The sequence below is a fragment of the Pinus tabuliformis genome, chromosome X, assembly GCF_031772625.1.
Source record: "Pinus tabuliformis cultivar Carrire ecotype Pingquan chromosome X, CPIR1, whole genome shotgun sequence".
Taxonomy (NCBI): domain Eukaryota; kingdom Viridiplantae; phylum Streptophyta; class Pinopsida; order Pinales; family Pinaceae; genus Pinus; species Pinus tabuliformis.
The window spans coordinates 1528504600-1528522706 of record NC_142308.1 but is presented as its reverse complement, the minus strand read 5'-3'; the positions used below and the strand labels follow the sequence as shown (position 1 = coordinate 1528522706).

The 18107-nt window shown below is 42.2% G+C and overlaps 1 protein-coding gene across 4 annotated transcripts in view; it reads left to right on the top strand.

The window, feature by feature from the left end:
- SPPA (signal peptide peptidase) overlaps window positions 1-14346 on the top strand; it is a 471996-nt gene extending 457650 nt beyond the window's left edge. For all 4 annotated transcript variants that reach the window (XM_089448936.1, XM_089448939.1, XM_089448935.1 and 1 more), the window contains 3 exons: window positions 13364-13451; window positions 13549-13692; window positions 13805-14346. In XM_089448936.1, the coding sequence (XP_089305062.1) occupies window positions 13364-13451; window positions 13549-13692; window positions 13805-14050 (478 nt within the window). In that variant the 3' untranslated portion in view covers window positions 14051-14346. The remainder of the gene's footprint in view (window positions 1-13363; window positions 13452-13548; window positions 13693-13804) is intronic.
- Window positions 14347-18107: the final 3761 nt, after the last annotated feature.

Sequence of the window (18107 nt, the reverse complement as noted above, 5' to 3'; positions counted from 1 at the left end):
TGCACGGAAGTATGTTGGTACATCAAGTCTGCGAAATCTATATGATGTTGTAAGATCATGTTACTTGTCTTTTCATAGTTGATAGAATGGTTTTTGTTGTTGTACTTAGAACTTGGTCCATCACAAGTCTAGGGTCTGTCATCAGTTTTTATTGTATATATCTTTAGGTCAATTTTGGATATAGTCTTGCATAGAGTCCAGGCCTATATCAAGAGTGGGAGTCTTTGTCTACTGCTGCAACAAGTCAGCAACAAATGTGACAAGCACACTTCAGGTACACATTGTAATTTTAATTTGTATTTATTCATTATTATGCACTTACATGTGTTTTGCAAGCAAAGGTAAGTTGAAGGGTATTTTGTTTTGTTTTGGGATTGATTTTGCTGGGCAAATTTTGCATGCAGGTAGAAGAAGATTCAAGTACAACTTCAAGCTAGAATTCAAGAGTAGAAGTATCAAATCAAAAGAAGCATTGCAGCGGGACATCCTTTGAAGACATGACAACCATCCGTATATTGTGAAGAAGTATCAAGGCCAAGAATCATCATTATAAAGTTGTAAAAGAGTCATTTGTAAAAGTGTCATCATTGGAAGAGTCATTATTGTAAAAGAGTCAATCTGCCTAGAGTCGAAAGGCATTATTGGGAGGTATAGGAGTCTTTGTTGGGATGATATCATGGTTGGGTTGCAGGTCATAGTGTAATTTGGTGTTCAGTCAAAATCATTGTAAATCATATTGTATCATGGATCGTTGTCCCTGGTACGAGAATCCACACTATTGTCTCATTTCAGTCATTATAGGGTGGCCGGGAGGTGCTAGGCTGGTGCATGAAGTGGCCTATAGGTTGGAGCCTGTGAACACTTCAGGGTTGTAGGTTGGCCTAGGATATTGGGGCATACATTTAGTTGACTACTGAAGAAACCAAAGCATTGGGGCATCCTTCTAGTGGGAGCTGGAGAAAAATGATTTTCTAGAATTCTAGGAAGTCATTGCTTTCATTTCAGTTGGGGCTGAAGATTAAAGAATTTATTAGAAAATCGTTTGGTGGTTTTTGACCCGGAGGGGGTTTTCCACCTAAAATTATTGTGTCTACTGTGTTCTTTTATTCACTGTTATTACTACATAAACATTAATAATAATTGAAGATTAACTAATGCTCTGAAAAGAGTTAAAAATTCTAATTGCTAAGAAATACTGATTCACCCCCCCTCCCAGTGTTTCCAACAATTGCATTGCATAGTTAGATCTAGTTCCCATTGCATTTTCTCATCAAAATCACTATTAGTAATCTCATTTTCTATTCGTTAGTTGTGTTTGTATCATTTTGAAATTCACGTGTTCCTAATTTGCTATATCATACAAGTGAAGGAGATCCTAATAAATGTTGATTTTTGGGTAGCATTGGATGTGCTCTAGCTCTGAAATTTTGTGGAGGGGCTAGAACACATGAGATCTCCAGGGCCCAGAAATCGTTTGGTGAAATTCCACTTGGATTGTATTTTATTAAAATAATTAATATTTTTAATCAGGTTCCTAAGTCTAAACTTAGGAAAATTAAAATATTAATCGGTATTAATAAAAATATGGGTGAGAAGATTCTAAGAGATGAGGATCAAGTCTAATTTAATCTTAGCCGTTTATTAGAGACTTAATCTCGGTCATTGATTTCTCAACAAGAAAAGTATAAATGGAGGCTTGGGTCAGTTGGAGAAGACACACAGAGAGATTGAGGAAATCGATTTTCTGGGGTGATAAGTTCTCAAGAGGGAAATCGATTGGGGAGATCTTGCAGCTGAGGGGCAGTGATAGTTCGGGAATATAGACAGAGAGGTGGAGAGAATCTTATGGAGGCAGCACAGAAGTCGGGAGAGCTGACACTGGGCCAGTTTGGGCCCACGCAGCCTTGACACAAAGCCAAGAGGGCCAGCGCGGAGGAAGAACTGCCTTCCATGTAGAAAGTCGGGGACCTGCCGAAAGCTACTGGAACATCCGGGAAAGTTGACGCAGTGGGCAGTGGCGCTGACGTAGAACCTTAGAGAGATCAATCCAGGCCCACACAATTACTGTGAAAGGGCAGCGAAGTTGTAGCCAGGGCCAGCGATATTTGTTGTCAGATCAGTCGGATTTTGTCGGGTGAAGTGAGGTAAAACTCACTCAGGTTCTCCGTCATTGTATTTCTCTATCACTAGTTTGTCTGGAGGGCAACCAACATTTGTATTCAAAACTTCTATTTAATAATAGAAAACCCTCAGAGTTGCTGCACCGGTCTTCCAGCATTGGGTTTTTCCAGGGATGTTTAGTCCAAAAATAAGTATGTCCTTTGCATGATTGTCTCATTTATTTCTCAGTACTTGATCTGTGTAATGATATAGGCTACAATTTATTTACATTAATATTTTATGAAGAATTCTGAAAATAACTTGTTAAATTGAAGAACACAAGTAGGTAATGCAAATCAGTTTAATGTAGTAGGATTTTTGGTTTGTTAGATTCAGAAATTTTCACATGGTATCAGAGCAATTACAGATCAAGGAGGATTGAAGCCATCAGCAAAAGGACAAAGGAGAATCTGTGCTGAAGAGAGTTGTCTCGAGAGAGCGCAGTTTTTAGTCGAGAGAGCAAAGGAGGGGTGACACAGTCACCAAGGCAGGCTCACGTAGAGCCTGCGTCAGCCTGTTTGTGTGACGTTGTAGTTGCAGAGGGCAGCACAGTGATTGCTGGGCCAGCGCAGAGACGGTTGAGTCCCGTTTTTCCAGTTGTTGGGGCTAGAGGTGCAACACAGACTTCATCTAGAGTTGTTGGTGGGGTGTTGATTCTGTTGGTGCTGAACAATAACTAGTGGGGCAGAAGAAAAGTAGAGGGAAACAGTTCCTCAAAAGATTTCTTGCCCAAAAATTTAGATCCAGTGTTGAGCAGCAGCAAAGAGAGATCAGAGAGGGGTGGTTTGATAGTTGTTGGTAGAAGGACTTCCGTGAAGGAAATCGAATTTCAGAAGGGCCTTGTTACTTAGAGGATTTCTAGCGCCAAAGAAATCCAGATCCAAGTTTTGCTGGGGCAGCAGCAAAAGAGGGAAAAGAGAACCTGTTCGACACTCATTCGAGCAGAGATGGCAGTTAATGGGCTGAGGGATTAGGACAGGTTGGATGGATCATCCAACTTTGTCATCTGGAAGGCCAGGATCTTGACAGTTTTGGATAAAAATCGCATCAAGGATTATGCCTTGAACACGGTTATTGTTTCGGTTGGTACTGATCCTCTCAAGAAGTACGAGGCTCAGGCAAAAGTGAAGTGCATGATCTTGGACGAGGTCAAGGATCATGTGATCCCACATATTGCTGAGAAGGACACAGCAAGGGAAATGTGGGAGGCCGTGACCACTTTGTACGAGGGAACTTTCGTTCAACGGAAGATGTTGCTTGAGAGGCAGTTGAGGCTATATCAAATGCAGAAGGGAGAAGAAATCAATCCCTTCCTTCTCAGGTTGCAAGGGATCCAAGACCAGCCAATGTTGATTTGGGGTAGCATCGGATGTGCTCTAGCCACACAAAATTAGTGGAGAGGCTATAGCACATGAGATCTCCAAGACCTAGAAATGGTTTGGGCAGAATCTAACTAGTTTGGGGGATATTAAAATAAGTAATATTTTTAATGGAGTTCCTAAGTCTAAGCTTAGGAAAAGTAAAATATTAATGTGAATCAATATAAACTAAGTTAGAATGGTCCAAAAGTCATGGATCAAGCCAAATCTAATCTTATCTGTTGATTAGAGATTTAATTTCGGTCGTTGATGAACCAACGAGAAAAGTATAAGAGGAGGCTTGAGGGTTAGTTGGAAGACACATCGAGAGAGATCAAGAACTCGATTTTTTGGGGCAGGGTTTGTTGAGGAAATTGAGTGAAGTGATCTGAGTTGTAGCTGAGGGGCAGTGAATACATAGCAGAAAGGCAGAGTTGTATTGGAAGCATCAACGCCGAAGCCGGAAGAGGGTTGACACAGAGCCAGCTAGAGGCCACACAGAGGCAGCCAGGAGCTGCGTAGAGCCTGCGGAGGGCCAGCGTGTGAGATGTAGAGGCTCCAAAGGCTAACGCAGAGCCCCAAGAGGCTGACGTTGGGCCAGACAAGCTGACGCTGGGTTAGAGAGGCTGACGCAGACCCTAGAGGCAACGCTGGGAGATTTCGTGGGGCAGATTGGAGCTGGAGAGTTGGATAGGGTGACACAGAGCAGCAGAAGCTATATTGTTACTGTGGGATTGTTCATCTGGTGGTTTAGCCAGAATATTTGTCTCCGACTGAGAGGTACTGTTGCCGAGGACATTCTTTGTTGGATGAGCCATTTCTGGCACCCTGGTTGTATTCAAAAACTGCATAATAATAAAACCCTCTTAATAGCTACACCGGTTTTCCCGCATTGGGTTTTTCTGGGGACATTAGTCCAAAAAAAACGGTGTCACTTATGTGCTTGTTTCTTTCAGTTGATGATCTGTATGTGTTGATACTGTACTTGTATTTATTTTCAGTATTTACATGGTAAATAACTTGTTAAGTAATTGAACAAGTAGGAAGAATTTTTAACGGATAGACTTAGAAATTCCAACAGCTAACTTTCGTAGGGTCTACACCAGATCCCGAATTCATGGTCAGGATTGCCCTGAATGTAGTCACTAAAGACTGGGAAGCCTTTGTCCAAAGCCATCTTGGGCAGGGCTTCTCTCCCCAGTTGGGAGGAGATGTGGGCATCTCTTCGACAAGAAGAAATCAGATAGTTGACCAAGGTGGGAAGCAACAACAAAGGGATCAGAGTCAAGGAGGAAGAAGAGGAGGATGCATCTCTTGCATTAGCGGGACAACAAGGGAAGCAAAAGAGGAAAAATAAAGATATATCCAAAGTCAGATGCTTTAGATGTGGAGAATTGGGTCATTTCACCACTCACTGCCCTTGGAAGAAGGGCAGAGAAGAGAATTTTGACTCAAAGGCTGCTCCAGCACAAACTGAAAAAGAGTGCAATGATGATGTTTGCGCCATGAGTGCTCATGCACCTCTGGAGAAGAGGTGGGGCAATATTGAGTTGTAGTCGGGAGGACTACACAAAAAGGGCAGGATCCTTGAGGTGCCTAAGCTCTTGGATCACATATGGGTACAAGAGCCCTTAATGACAGTAGCAGAATGACGGGAGTCAGTGGGTGCAAGGGATGATGGAGCGACAATGGCAGAGCTAGAGTGCCAAAGTCTGAAGCAGCGCAGTAGAGTGTTGCAGCAGTTTGGGAGGCACAGAGAAGATACAACAACAACAACAACGTTGTAGCATCAGAGGGTTAGCACAAATTAGAAGCAAAGGTAGCTTCAGGATCACGGGGCAGCCAGACTGATCAGCATGTCAACTTTTGGGTGGCTTTTCAGTTGCTTACTTCTTAGCAACTGAGTTGCATTGCAACAGTTAGCAGTGGTAGTGCTATGGGCAGCATGATATAGCATATTGAGAGGGAGTTGCAGTACAGATCCAATAGTGACAATGCCAATGTCGTGGGCAGCAATACAGATTGTAGCAGCGTAGTGGATGAGGGGCAGCAGGCCCAGCGTTAGTAGCACAGAGGACCGATGCCGTGGATCAGTGTGATACTTCTGCATGGAAGTATTGCTAGAGCACGTTCCTCGCTAAGAGGGAGTGCTGATTTTTGGGTAGCATCGGATGTGCTCTAGCTCCAAAATTTTGTGGAGGGGCTAGAACACATGAGATCTCCAAGACCCAGAAATTGTTTGGTGAAATTCCACTAGGATTGTATTTTATTAAAATAATTAATATTTTTAATGGGATTCCTAAGTCTAAACTTAGAAAATTAAAATATTAATGGGTATTAATAAAAGTATGGGTGAGAAGCTTCTGAAAGACATGGATCAAGTCTAATTTAATCTTAGTTAGTGATTAGAAACTTAATCTCGGCCGTTGATTTCTCAACAGGAAAAGTGTAAATGGAGGCCTGGGGTTAGTTGGAGAAGAGAAATAGAGAGATTGAGGAAACCGATTTTCTGAGGTGAGAAGTTCTTAGGAGGGAAATCGACTGGGGAGATCTTGTAGCTGAAGGGCAGTGATAGTTTGGGAATATAGACAAAGAGGCGGAGAGAATCTTGTGGCGGCAACGCAGTAGTCGGGAGAGCTGATGTTGGGCTAGTCTGGGCCCACACAGCCTTGACGCAGAAAGCCAGGGAGCTACTAGAACAGTCGGGAAAGCTAACACAATGGGCAATAGTGCTGACGCAGAGCTGCAGAGCCTCAGAGAGCTCCACGCAAGCCCATGCAGTTACTGCGAAAGGGCAGCAAAATTGTAGCCAAGGCCAGCCAAATTCTATCAGGTGAAGTGAGGTAAAACTCACTCAAGTTCTCCGCAATTGTATTTCTCTGTCACTGGTTTGCCGGGAGGGCAACTAGGATTTGTATTCAGAACTTCTACTTAATAATAGAAAACCCTCAGAGCTGTTGCACTGTTTTCCCACGTTGGGTTTTTCTAGGGACGTTTAGTCCAAAAATAAGTGTCTTCTTTGCATGATTATCTCATTTATTTTTCAGTACTTGATCTATATAGTGGTGTAGGTTGCAGTGTATTTACATTAATATTTTCTAAAGAATTCTGAAAATAACTTGTTACACTGAAGAACACAAGTAGGTAATGCAAATCAGTTTACTGTAGTAGGATTTTTGGTTTGTTAGATTCATAAATTTTCACAATAAACACTATAACATTTGATATCATTGTCTCTATTGTTTCATTGGGAAACCTTGAAATGCTTCACTAATTACTATTTGCATCTTGTGATCTTGTGTTGAAAAGTGATATTTGGTAATCTTAGTTACAAGTGGTTTGATATCGTTCACATTGAAGCATCTTAACATAATTTTATCTCATTGAAGCAATTTAATTTCGTCAACATTTGCATCCTCATTCTAGACTTGTGTTGCATTGTTAAAACTTACCTCCAAGCATAAGCTTGGATGTATAGAAAGATAGGACCACATTCTCCACCATTCAATTTGAGAAGTTAGACCCCCATTCACGGTTAACACAGGTGACCTTGTAGTTTCCTTGTGGGAACGGAGGCACTTGGGTGGTTAGAACTCCTGGGGAGGTATCGTTAATGATGCCTTAGCCTCCTCCCCAAGCAGTTCTCTCGACAACCTTGTTTGTGACTAGCTTCAAAACCATTGAGGAGAAGGCTTCACCTAAGCTAGGCATATAACTAAAAATAACCAAGATCTTACATCACACCTAGTTTAGTTTTGCATTTCATCTATCTAACTTTTTCTCTCCTTGCAGCATTGTTATTATTTTGACTTGAGAAATCTATTTGCAAGCTTCTTTATTTTCATTGAGCATTGTTACGGCACTGGTCTATCATATTTATCTTATATCTGTCTCATTGATCCTAATTGAATCTGTTGATTTGGGGTAGCATCATATGTGCTCTAGCCATGAAAATTGGTGGAGAGGCTAAAGCACATAAGATCTCCAAGACCCAGAAATGGTTTGGGCAGATTCTACCCGATTAAGGAGATATTAAAATAACTAATATTTTTAATGGAGTTCCTAAATCTAAACTTAGGAAAAATAAAGTATTAATGGGTATTAATATAAAACTGGGTTAGAAGGTTCCAAATGCCATGGATCAAGCCAAATATAATCTTAGCTATTGATTAGAGATATAATCTCGGCCGTTGAAGGACCAACAGGAAAAGTGTAAGAGGTGGCTTGAGGGTCAATTGGAGAACAACCAGAGTGATCAGTCATTCGATTTTCTAGATCGGGGTTTGCTAAGAGAAATCGAATCAATGATCAGTTGTAGCGAGGGGCAGTGAGTACAAGACAGAGAGGCAAAGATAGTTTCGAGAGACCAGCGCAGAAGCAGAGAGAGGCAGACGTTGAGCCAGAGGGAGCCATGTACAGGCAGAAGGGACTGCGTAAAGGCCAGAAGGGCCTGCGTCATTAGTGCAGAGGCTGCAGGAGTGACACAGAGGGTCGCGCAGTGCCTCAGAAGGCTAACGCAGAGGCCAGGTGGGCTGACGTTGGGCTTCAGATTGTGCTGGAGAGGGTTTCGTGGGGTAGACTTTCCGAATATCTGCTTCTGAATAGAGAGGTATTACTGCGGGATTATTTTCTCTGTCGGGTGAGCCAGTTTGGCACCCAGTTGTACTTAGAAAGACTGCATAATAATATAACCCTCAGAATTGTTGCACCGGTTTTCCCAAGTTGGGTTTTTCCGGGGACGAGTTGTCCAAAAACAACGGTGTCACTTGTCTGTTTGCTATTTCTTTCAGTTGTTTATCTATATATGGTTGAGACTGTATTTTGTTTATTTCAATATTTATATGATTAAATAACTTGTTTGTAATTAACAAGTAGGAGAAATAAACCAGAGAATACAGATAAAATTTCTAATGGGTAATACTTAGGAATTTCAACATGGTATCGGAGCGTTGCAGATCACTAGAGAGTTGAAGGCACCTGCTGAAGCAGAGCATTTGCAGCAAAAACCACTATCTCAAGTGACAGAAGTTGTTCCTTGCAGAAAGCGGCAAAGAAGGGTTGACACATAGGGACTGTGTCATCAATAAGCGCCAAAGAGAGGCCAACGCAGAGGCTGAGGAGGGCAGAAAAGGCTCACAAATAGATATGCAGAGATCAGGAGGGTTGACGCAATTGGCTAAGGGATCATTTCAGCTAGTGTCAGGATTGCACAGATCCTAGGGGCTTAGATCTTCATTTGCTGGGGCATAGGAAGCTGTGGGCAGATTGCGGAGAGTGAAGCTGGTGGGGTGTTGTTGCTGCCGAGATAGAACAGTACCTAACAGGGCAAAACCAAGGTAGAAGGAGTCGCTACCTAGGCATATTTCTAGCCAAGAAATCCAGATTAGTGTTACAGGTGCATAGGAGATCGAAAAGGTGCGACTTGACGGTTGGCAAGCGGATTTCCAAGAGAGAAAGCGAGACTCGGAGGGAGTCTAGTAGAGAACTCCTAGACGTGAAGTAGAGACTCAGAGAGAGTCGAAGAGAACTTCCAGAGGGAAGTAGAGATTCGGAGGAGTCGAAAGGAAGAGCGAGAGATGGCCATGAATGGACTGAGGGATCAAGACAGGTTGGACGGGGCATCCAACTTTGTCGTCTGGAAGGCCAGGATCTTGTCCATTCTAGATAGACATCGCATCAAGGCTTTCGCCTTGAGAACAATGGCTATCCAGTTGACCCAACTGACAATGAAAAGCACGAGGAAGCAATGGCCAAGGCGTAGTGCATAATCCTTGATGGGGTCAAGGATCATGTGGTCCAGCATATTGCCAAGAAGGAGACGGCAAAGGAAATGTGGGACGCCTTGAAGACATTGTACCAACATACTTACGTGTAGAGGAAGATGTTACTAGAGAATTAGTTGCGGCCATACCAGATGCAGAAGGGGGAGAAGATAGATCACATCCTCGGCAAATTGAAGGAGATCCGGGACAAGCTGACTTCCATAGGGGCCACACCAGATCAAGAGTTGATTGAGGACCACCCTAAACGCAGTCTCTGAGGAGTGGGAGACATTGGTCCAGAGTATTTTGGGTAGGGCAAATCTTCCAGATTGGGAAGAGTTGTGGGCAGTGCTTCGCCAAGAAGAGATCAAACAACTGTCCAAGACGGGAAGTAGCAGCAAAGGAGTCTAGATCAAGAAAGAGGAGGAAGAGGATGCAGCTTTGGCATCTATAGGGAAGTAGGAGAAGAGGAAGAAAAAGCTCCTCTCCAAGATAAAGTGTTTCAACTGTGGGGAACTGGGGCATTATGTGAACTAGTGTCTGAGGAAGAAGAATAAGGGAGAGGCGTTTGACTCCAAGGCAATGCCAGCGAAGGCAGAAAAGGAGGTAGAAAATGATGATGATTGTGCCATGAGTGCTCATGTACCTCTAGAGAAGAGGTGGGGAGACATCGAACTGTAGTTAGGAAGGCTACAGGGAATGAGGGGTAGGATCCTTAAGGTACCCAAACTTTTGGATTATACGTAGCTATGGGAGCCCCGAAGTGAGAGTGGCAGGATGGCGGATGTTGGTAGAAACGAATGTGGATGAAGTGACAGAGAGTGCTACAGTGCAGTAGTCCCGAGCAATGCAGAAAAGGTTGCAGCAATGCGAGAGGCACAGAGGAGGTTGCAACAATGCAGGATGGCACAAAGAGGTTTGCAGCAGTGCGAGAGGTAGGGAGTAGTTGTAGCAGTGTAGAGGAAGTAGAGGGAGCACTAGATAACGACAGAGAGAGCTTCAACATCGGGAGTGTTTCTAGCCTGACAGGGATGTCAATAGTTGGGTGGATCAGTTACTTACTTCTCAGTAACTAAGTTGTAGTGCAGTAGCAGTTGGTAGTAGCACGATGCGGCATGATGAAAGGGGGTTGCAGTGCAGCTGCAGTGTTGGGAGAAAGGACCAACAGCAGCACGGATGCAGAGGGAGCTGTTGTACTGATGTAGCAATGGCAATGGCAGGGCCATGGGCAGCAGTGCAGGATGCAGTAGTGCAGAGGATGTTGGGCGGGGAGGCATAGCATCAGCATAGGTATCGGTGCCGTATAATCAGAGTAATGCTCAGTGTGGCGTATTACTAGAGCACAATCCTCGCTAAGAGGGAGTGTTGATTTTGGGTAGCATCAGATGTGCTCTAGCCATGAAAATTGGTGGAGAGGCTAAAGCACATGAGATCTCCAAGACCCAGAAATGGTTTGGGCAGATTCTACCCGGTTAAGGAGATATTATAATAATTAATATTTTTAATGGAGTTCCTAAGTCTAAACTTAGGAAAAATAAAATATTAATGGATATTAATATAAAAGTGGGTTAGAAGTTTCCAAATGACATGGATCAAGCCAAATTTAATCTTAGCCATTGATTATAGATGTAATCTCGGTCGTTGAAGTACCAATAGGAAAAGTATAAGAGGAGGCTTGAGGGCCAGTTGGAGAACACACCAGAGTGATCAGTCATTCGATTTTCTAGAGCGGGGTTTGCTAAGAGAAATCGAATCAGTGATCAGTTGCAACGAGGGGTAGTGATAATGAGATAGAGAGGCAGAGATAGTGTCGAGAGACCAGTGTAGAACCAATGAGAGGCAGACGCTGAGCCAGAGGGAGCCACGCAGAGGAAGAAGGGACTGCGCAAAGGCCAGAAGGCCCTGCGTGATTCACGCAGAGGCTGCAAGAGTGATACAGAGGGTCGTAGAGGATGCACAGTGCCTTAGAGGGTTGATGCAGTGAGTTTCGGGTTGATGCAGAGGCCAGGTGGGCTAACGCTGGGCTTCAAATTATGTTGGAGAGGGTTTCGTGGGGCAGATTTTCCGAATATCTACTTTCGAATAGAGAGGTATTACTGCCAGATTATTTCTCTATCAGGTGAACCAGTTTGGCACCCAGTTGTATTCAGAAAGACTGCATAACAATATAACCCTAAAAATTGCTCCACCGATTTTCCCAAATTGGGTTTTTCCGGGGACGAGTTGTCCAAAAACAACGGTGTCACTTGTGTGTTTGCTATTTCTTTCAGCTGTTGATCTGTAGATGGTTGAGACTGTATTGTGTTTATTTCAGTATTTATATGATTAAATAACTTGTTTGTAATTAACAAGTAGGAAAAATAAACCAGAGAATACAGATAAAATTTCTAACGGGAATACTTAGAAATTTCAACAGAATCCATGTTAAGACAGATTTCTCATAAATATTCACACTTGCTCTAGTCATAATCAAGTTACACTAACAATAATTGCCTTGCCCTTAGATCTCCTAGACTTGTTGCTTGAAACTTGCTTCAACAAGTTTTCCTCCATTAACCATCCTTAGGGACTAACGCCCTTCACTTTGCTAGGAGAGCGTCTAAACGGAGTTAGTAGGCGACCTTGTACCCTTTAGGTGGCAACAAAGCTGTCCAGAGAAGGAGAAATTTGTTCTCCTATGGGGTTACCCACATTTTGGTGGGTAACATGCTTGAACTTAGATCCTGAAAAGCTTTATACATTTTGTTTGAGTGCCTTATACTACAATTTCACTTCTATCATATGCATAAATCCTACATGATTTGGCCCTAATTCTCTGGATATTGAATTTTGAAATTAGATGACCAAATTCAAAATGTCTAGTTCTGTCATCAAAGTCTAAAGAAGTCACCAGGTTTAAACTTCAACTCTTGAACTCCAAGAAGCGTTCCGAGTAGATGGACATCTTCAGACCCAGGCTCTACAAATGGGAGGTTCAATAACCTGGATGTACAATTTGTAGATGCCCTCTCAGATGGCCAATTCAGATCCTATCTAATTGGCAATAGATGGCATGGCATATATAGAGTACTAGGTAGTATGATGATTTTTTGGACCCTAAAAGCTTCAATGTTTATGTATGTTCCTTCAAAACTTCAATTATATGTATTGCACATTTGATATCTTGATGTCATTTTGCTATATTCACCTTACATGATATATACATGAGCATACTTTGCATTTCGGTGTCTAATGGTTTGAACTTTGAATTGACATTGATGCACATGAATTTATATTTTTCTGTCTAATTTGAATTTGTATGTATTAGTGACTGGTTTTGCAATCCATTTGTTTGGCCAGCTCTGCTCTTCACAATTCTGGGAATTTCTGTCTAGGCAACTTTGACTAGCACTTCAATATCTATTTTTTCATCCTTCAGTAGGAGTGATCTTGGTACTCCCATAGTCTGATGTTAATTGGTTGCATCTTCTAATGTGGACATTGATAAGATTATCTTATTGTATCACAATGATTTATGCCAATTAGTTTCTCCAATTCTTGTTGTCGAGTATAATTAAACTGTCGACAAGTTGTGGAAGTTTTAAGATTGCTAATATGGTGTCCTTACGTGAACCTAGCTTTCTTTACAGGCAAGTTTTCTTTAAACGATTTGCTTTAATTTCGATCTACTTTGTCAAGCAATCCTTCATACCAAACTATTTTTGAAAAGATTAGCTAGATAAGATTGGCTTTGTCAAGCATTCCTTCATGCCAAACTAGTTTTGAAAAGATTAGCTAGATAAGATTGGCTTGAGTAAACAGAGATAGCTTCTAGGTGCTGTGCTTAATAATTTTGACTGACAAGATTTTGCATAATCTATATACATGTGGGGTATATTATAAAGTCACACTGCCAAACCAGGAATTCTGAAGGAAAATCTTGAAAAAATTTAAAACTGGAATGCATTATCCCTCATAAATTCTCAGATCTCCGTAGAGTCTCTTGTGCTTTAGGTTGCAAGTTGAAACTAGTCTGCGAATGATCTTAATCCAAGATTTTCTGGTTTCTGTGGCAAGCTTAATCTGCTGTTGTGTGTTTTGTAGGCCTGATGAAGAGGAGTTATTTGCCAAGTCTGCACAAAATGCATATAAACAGTTTCGAGATAAAGCAGCATTCTCGAGGTCTATGAGTGTAAGTTTCCATTGTTCTATTGTGTTTTCCATCTATGCTACTGTGGACTGTTTGCTTTATAAATTCATGGTCATTTTGTCTGTTGCATTTCCAACAGGTTGATAGTATGGAGGCTGTGGCTCAAGGTAGGGTGTGGACCGGTAAAGATGCAGCTAGTCTTGGTTTGGTGGATGCAATTGGAGGGTTTTCCAGAGCTGTTGCAATTGCAAAACAAAAGGCAAACATACCACTTGATAGGAAGGTGAGAAACCCTATTTGTTATTTTTAATAAGAATTAAAAAGTATAATATTTGTATATGCCAAACTGTTTTATTTCGTATCTGTTTTCATTATAATATTATCTCTTTACTCAGGTTTCCCTGGTGGAGTTGTCTAGAAGTTCACCATCTTTACCTGAACTTATCAGTAGTGGGGCACGTGCAATATTTGGTCTTCCATCAGGGCTAAGCTTGGACGAAAGACTTAAGGAACTTTTTCAGGAGCTTTCTCCATCTGGAGTGCAAGCTCGAATGGATAGTATTATTCTTCAAGGTCTTGGAGAATATCAAGATGGACAGGTGTTCCTCAAGATTATTAAGGATTATCTCAGCTCTTTCTGAAACCTGAAACTTGCATGTACATATAAAATGGCTTGTAAAGGTAGTTTGTCTTCTGTTAAAGTAAAGGCAAGTATGTCCTATGAACTAAAGTCACCATTGTATAGACACCCAATTCATTTGTGGAGCTAAAATTGTCACTTCAGACAATAGTTCAACCGAATTGGACTGTTAAGGTCTAAATTGCTACAGTGGTAAAACATTTAATATCCAATGCCTGTATTTATTCAACTATATCAAGTTCTGAATAACAAAGTTGGGCTGCTGATTAGCAAAGCTCACCCAATTTGAATTTTTAACTAGACTGGTCTGGAATCTGAACAGCTTCTGTGCTTTTCATGATGCTGGGAAATACATAAAACTTTGGAAACATGCTTTATGATTGGATCTCATGTCTCTCCTTTATCATTTTCAGCCAATTCTCTTTTTAGTATTTACAATAGTATGATGAGTCTACAAAATTTTCTACATTAATTCCCCATCTCAGTGTAATATTCCAAATGGAAAATTACCGTAGATAAAAGAAGCAATGAACTAGCTACAGCTACAAAATTTAGAAATGCACAACAATACACATTTGAACACATAATATGAGCAAAAACTTTGAGTCATTGTATTAATTTTGATAAATATGAGTACAATAAATGAGATCAGAGGAACCTGGGCTTGCTGCTGCAAGCTATGGCAAGAACCCAGGAGTGACTACAATGCTCAAATGCCGGAAAGATCCCCTAGGAAGAACTGCACATGCCCAGGAAGAACTGCTCACTGCTTCTGGAAGGAAACTCAAGGACTGCCCTGAAGAGTGCCCAGAATGAACTGAAACTCTGATGGTGGCCTCCTCACTAGATACCTGACAAGACCTAGAAATATCTCACGAACCCAAGTAGTGGAAATGGTTTTAGGGTGAACTGTGCCCTCCAACAATTTTCATCGCTGGATGGAACTATGAATTCTACCCTCACAAGTGCTCAGAAAATTCTGCAAAATTAATCTTAGCCTCATCTCACCAAACCCACAAAAATCCAAAAAGGGTGTGAGCTGAATCCATTGACCCCCGGTGACCCCCAACAATCTGGGCAGAAAACTCCCCACAGTTTTGATATCACTGAATTATGCCCCAAATCTACCACAAGAAATTTCTCCTAACTCTGACTAATTCTCCACTGAGAGATACCTCCTATCTCCAGCCCTTTCTCTCCACAAATTATTCTCCCTTCTTTCCTGACGCGGGCTAAGCCAAAAACCCTTTCGTAATGTTCAAAGTGAGATACATGGCTCCTCAAAATCCCTGCCTCACAGCGCAATAAATTTGCTACAGAATATTTGGCAATGTGTGGGAAAAACTCCTACAAATCCTCCTTAACTCTATCAATCCATAGCTGATCTCAATTGGGATGCTTCGAACTACTTCTACGCCCAAGTAAATTACTCACCAGATGGAAATGATCTGCAATGTAGCTCCTTTAGAAGTCCTGAGATAGACTTCTCTCTATTCTTCTAGGGCAACACTCGGAGTTCGCCAGAGGTAGAAGTGGAATTCCGAATTGGGAATCCCTTGTCCTAAACAACGTCATTGACTTGGCTAAACAACTCAAGAAAACTTGTGTTCAGAAGTTAAATTGTCAAAAGATGCAAATGAAGGCCTCTTTTGAATTTTCCTTATTTATAATTGTTCGCCTACTCTCCCTTTGTGGCCCCACACTTTCTCTCTCCTAATTTGCACCTCTTCCTCTTTTCTCTCTCCTCCCAGAGTGTGAGTTCCCTTCTTGAGTCGAATTTCTCCCTCTTGTGGGCCCCACGTTCCACTAGAGCTGCAGTTTTCCTTTTTCCTCCTAAGTGCCAATGTCGAAATAGCCTCCTCTTCCAAAAATCCTCTCTAATGCAAAAAATCAAATTAGGGATATTACGGTCCTCCTCGCTAAAAATTGTTTGTCCTCGAGCAATGCTTTAATAAATGCCCCCTCTGACTGTTGATCACCACTATCACCACCTGTAATACCAGGGTCCCAAATGTGGCACTGAGTCCATCCCCGATCTTTGCACTATCTGGTCATGAAGGAATCCCTTGATACTCGGATCCCAAGCCATCTTGATCGCTGTAAAGAACCCCTTGCGCCTCTCATTGTCCAGACAAATATAGGTACCAGAAGCCTTCTGCATACTATCAATAAGTGAAGCATCATGATAATGTAAGACTTTGTCCAACTCCCCATGACACTGCCCTATCGAGTAGTCCACCACCTGTACTCCAAGACTAAACTCCTGAAGATTCAACCCAATCCCTGTGGGGATGAAGTCTCTCCTGCATGGGCTTCCCCTGATATCCTCCTACTGACCAACCTACCATGCTGATGAAGTCCCCCATGCCATCAACGAGTCACAAAAGCCCAATGGAAGATCTAAATGATCTCCCCCTGTGGTAGCCAGCTCATCCCTAAAGGTCGCTGAGTTGTCTAGTACTATGATGCCCGGGTCCCATGCTAGTGTCAAAAGGGTGCCACCATGTTATCATTGTGCCACTTTGGCTCTAACAAGCTGTCCATCATGTGCACATTGTATCCTCGTCCCTTGAATCCTGGTGGTGAAATATCGACGAAGACCAAGCTCATCCTGCCCAAGTATCTCTATGACGTCAATATCTACCCATCCATTGCTAATCACAATCTTGAGTTGCAGCTGGACACCCCTGTCTCGCCAAACAATGGAGGCCTTAGCGATCTCCCATGTGTCAACCCCAAAGTGAGCTAAATCACCCTTGGCACTGGTCTTGCTTCTCATGAAATGGAGTGGTTTGTCGGGCAACTAAATCCCTTGATCCCATAACTAGATCTATTGCAGCGCAGTCCTGACGACTATTGAAATTCACATGCCCCACATATATGCTCCCTTCATGTAATTGATATATAGACTCCACACAACATGAATCAATCTAGTGCATGCAAAACGACCCTGTGCCTTCAATGCCACATCGTGGGATTTGTTGTCCTGTCTCCTGAAAACACACCCCAATACTGTCCGGAGACTAAACATCTACCCATAAGAAAGGACAACCACCTGCTGTATATGTTCCCATGACACCTCGGAGTGCCTCACCCAAAATGTGTCATGCATCCCCTTAAATGTGAACTCAAGAGTGGAACATACGCTACCTCTGTAGCAAACCTTCCACTCCCCGAACCTGTACCTATCAGCTTGTGCCTTGACCCATTGCCACTACTGAGGTGTCTCTCCCCTACTGCATCGAGTCCTATCCAAATATCTCAGGTGAGCTCCCTGACCCTTGTTGCTGGTGCCGAGAGTGTCGAAGGACAATAGCCAAATCATCTGTGCCTGCAAGCGATGTAGAAGAGGAACATGCATGTAAGTCTCCATGGATACCGTAAAGTGTCGCTCATCTGCATCCTCGTCATGTTGGAATTTCTAAGTCTATCTATTAGAAATTCTTCCTATACTATCTGATTTATTTCTTCCTACTTGTTTAGTTACTTAACAAGTTATTTACTATGTAAATACTGAAAATAAATACAAGTAAAGTATCAATACATACAGATCATCAACTAAAAGAAAAAACAAACACAAGTGACACCATTGTTTTTGGACTAATTTCCCCGTATAATCTAAGAGGTTGGGTACCTCGAGGATCCTGCCCCTCTGTTAAACTCACATGGGCAACAAGAGAAAATATGAAAGATAAAACATGCAGTACAATTTTTATTGACAAATGATATACATTTATAGTACATTGTTTAACCGTTGGGTTTCACATCCCAAGGTCTCTTGGACTCCTTTTGTCCATTCGGCTTCCACACTAACCCATTGAGGATTAGGTGTCCAACATTCCCCCCCTTAATCCGAAGGGTTATGTATGAGTCCAAGAAGAGAGCTGTAATACAAAATGTGCAAAAAATTCATGGCAGCACTAGGCTGAATGTGCTCTATGAAATGTTGGTATAAAGGGCAGTGGTTTAAGGATGACCACCAACACTGGAACGCTTAGTGCAGTTCCCGGAACTCTTCCAAAATTGGCAAGAAGCTGAAGTCTTCTGCTAGAGGAAGT